General features: G+C 40.2%; 1 protein-coding gene across 1 annotated transcript in view; it reads left to right on the top strand.

Annotated features, from left to right (window-relative positions):
• Positions 1-1,129: 1,129 nt before the first annotated feature.
• cmasa (cytidine monophosphate N-acetylneuraminic acid synthetase a) overlaps positions 1,130-3,209 on the top strand; it is a 4,640-nt gene continuing 2,560 nt past the window's right edge. The window contains exons 1-3 of the mRNA XM_032499438.1: positions 1,130-1,463; positions 2,126-2,268; positions 2,451-2,606. Of these exons, the coding sequence (XP_032355329.1) occupies positions 1,240-1,463; positions 2,126-2,268; positions 2,451-2,606 (523 nt within the window). The 5' untranslated portion in view covers positions 1,130-1,239. The remainder of the gene's footprint in view (positions 1,464-2,125; positions 2,269-2,450; positions 2,607-3,209) is intronic.

Here is a 3,209-nt window from a genome sequence, read left to right as displayed (position 1 = left end):
TCTACTCGTGAAATGTTCCCTGTGCCACTGGCTGCAATACAACCCCAAAGCATGATTTATCCCCCCATGCTTAACAGTTGGACTTCTACTTGAGTACAGGAAGTGAGTACTTTTATCATCTCTGCAGAAAAGAAGAACACGGATCCTATATGAATACCAGGGTAAGCCAATCATCGGTGGATTAAGGTGGGCCACGACGTTGACACGTCTAGCGGCTCCGATCTAACATCTATTTCTGCATCTTTATTCTCCTTTAACTTACTTTTTTTGCGTAAGGTTGTTTTTTCCCTTTGAATGAATATTTGGATGGATATTTTTTTAAACTATATTTCTACTTATGATACCGGATTTGTTCAAACACTGTGTAACATTTTGTGAAAGTTAAGAAAGTGTCTGTTTGTTTGTTTGTTTTTAAAGGAAGGGAAAAAGCATCTACTTGCTCGCTTGGTCTCTTCTTTCTCTCAAATAAATCCTCTGTTTTAGTAGTTGTGATTGTACATATATTACCAAGGGACAGTAGATATATCATTGCATTTCTGTGAGTGATCTTTATTTTTATTCTTATGTATGTGTGAAATATGTGTGTGTCTGTGTTTGTTGTGTTATGGTTGTCTTGCTACTGGATGCCTAACATTTCCTTCGGGATGAATAAAGTATCTATCTATCTATCTATCTATCTATCTATCATCTATCTATCTTAATCTATCTATCTATCTATCTATCTATCTATACTATCTGTCCATCTATCTATCTATCTTATCTATCTATCTGTCTATCTCTATCTACTCTATCTATCTGTCTATCTATCTATCTATCATCTAATCTTCTATCTATATATCTAGTCTATCTATCTATCTGTCTATCTATCTATCATCTATCTGTCTATCTATCTATCTATATCTATCTATCTATTATCTATCTGTATCTATCTATCTGTCTATCTATCTATCCTATCTATCTGTCTATCTATCTGTCTATCTATCTATCTATCTATCTATCTATCTATCTGTCTATCTATCTGTCTATCTATCTATCGGTGGGCTATTCTGACCCACTCCAGATGGTGGCGGTATTGCAACCCAAAGTTGTTGGCCAACCGCCAAAAAACGTCCAAAGAAGAAGGAAAAAAAAGCAGAAGAAGAAAAAGAGGGAAACCATCGTCTGTGCTGCTTCCATGTCCAGCAATATTTCTGCGTCAAGGTTCCCGTTTCCAAAGGTGCAACCGCTGCTAGCGTCGCTATGGCTACCAAGAAAAGAAGCCTTTCCTGTGACTACGGGGAGCAGGACGGACGGCTGCCCGCGCACAAGCAGCAGAGGGCGGACAAAAAGCGACACGTAGCTGCCTTGATTCTGGCGCGGGGAGGAAGCAAAGGCATCCCTCAGAAAAACATCAAACCGTTAGCCGGAATCCCGCTGATTGGATGGGTGCTGAGGGCTGCCGTGGACTCCGAAGTGTTTGACAGGTAGGTACAATTAATGTAGGACAACGTTATGATGCTAGCTAGCTAGCTAGCATCATAACGGCTAGGTGTTGCTGTGAGAATACACAGCAGCCTAGCGTGTGCATGTGGGCCGTTTAGTATTTTGTGAGAAAAAGGAGTGAATCTCACACAAATTGCAAATCACACATGTTTATTACTTGTGTTGTAGCCAATTTTGCTGCATGCGTGTATAGCTGTGTGTGTGAATGGTTTGTTAGCCACGTCACCTGCACACCTGTCTACCTGTGCCAATTTAAAGGCTAGAAAGGTATTTATTTCTTTAGGATTTAAGTTGTTGATGGAGACAAGTTGACTATTTTCAGACATGTTAATAAACTGAGTGCTCTGAATTCATTCATTTGAAGATATTTTTTTTCTATTTAGTAATTTTGATGTGGGATTTGTTTAAGAATTGTAAATATTCCTTTTTTATTTCATTTTTTATAAAAACTAGAATTTCAGTTACACTTTTGATGGACACGTCTGTTTTGTACAGATTATAAAAATAAAGGAATAACTTTTTTTTTGTCATTTGTCTGCAGGTCGTTGTATCAGTCAGTGTATCGTTCCCTAATGAAAATACATGATTACAAATATGATCTAATCAGTATGATATTGTTGACAACACACCATCTTTTTCCTAGTATTTGGGTATCAACTGACCATGATGAGATTGAGAAGGTGGCTAAATCCTGGGGTGCCAAGGTGCACCGCAGGAGTCCTGAAGTCTCCAAAGACTCGTCCACGTCTCTGGAAACCATCAGTGAGTTTGTCGAGCTCAACCCAGGTATGTAAACCACACCAGGATGTGTAGTGCAAACCGTAGACTCCCAGCAGGCCTGGCTTTGTAGTCATACTGCCACGCTGTGTGTTTGATCAGTGACAAGGCGGCGTCTTGCCCCAGAGCGGACACAATAAAGCACCTGTGTGATTTTAAAGGCCATCCTTGTGTTGACTCTGTGTTCACAGGCGTGGATGTGATCTGTAACATTCAGGCAACTTCCCCGTGTCTCCATCCGTTCCATCTGAAGAACGCCCTGGAGATGATCACGGAGAAGGGCTTCGATTCGGTCTTCTCGGTGGTCAGGAGACACCAGTTCCGCTGGCAGGAGGTCAAGAAAGGATGTAAGTCAACAGATGTAGGACTGTTAATTCATCGCCCACCTTTCTTTAAATATTGAATCTGCAAACTCACTTTTTTTGTTGCAATGCTAGATGATGCAGACTACATCACATATAGATACATACAGTATATAATTCATTTTTTTCAGGTTATGTGGTAATTTAACTCATTGTTCCGGACGGCATTTTAACCATCGGGAAATGAGGGTGTATCGTCTGTCACAAAAACAAAGATACTGCACGAGGGGAACGAAAACGGTACTTTCTCGGAGTCATAACTCAGTCAAATCTGAACATACGGACATGGAACATGTATTGATATCATTTGGTATGAATTAGACTTCTCACAAAACACCAGCGAGGCAGAAGAAGATTAATAGTTAAAGTGCTGATATTATGCTCTTGCTCAGGTTTATAATTTTACGTAGAGGTTGTACCAGAATAGGTTTACATGGTTTAATTTACACCAGTTTCACATGCGCAGTACCTAGGTAAGGACTACTAGCCAGCCAGAAGCGGAGTGTGAGGTCGTGCCATGCTAGCAGCTAGGTGAGCATTATAACGTGTGTTACAAAGTGATGACGTTTGTCTCTGAAGTAAAGGCTG

This window comes from Etheostoma spectabile, chromosome 19 (assembly GCF_008692095.1).
Source record: "Etheostoma spectabile isolate EspeVRDwgs_2016 chromosome 19, UIUC_Espe_1.0, whole genome shotgun sequence".
Taxonomy (NCBI): Eukaryota; Metazoa; Chordata; class Actinopteri; order Perciformes; family Percidae; genus Etheostoma; species Etheostoma spectabile.
This window is presented reverse-complemented; position numbering and strand designations above follow the sequence as displayed.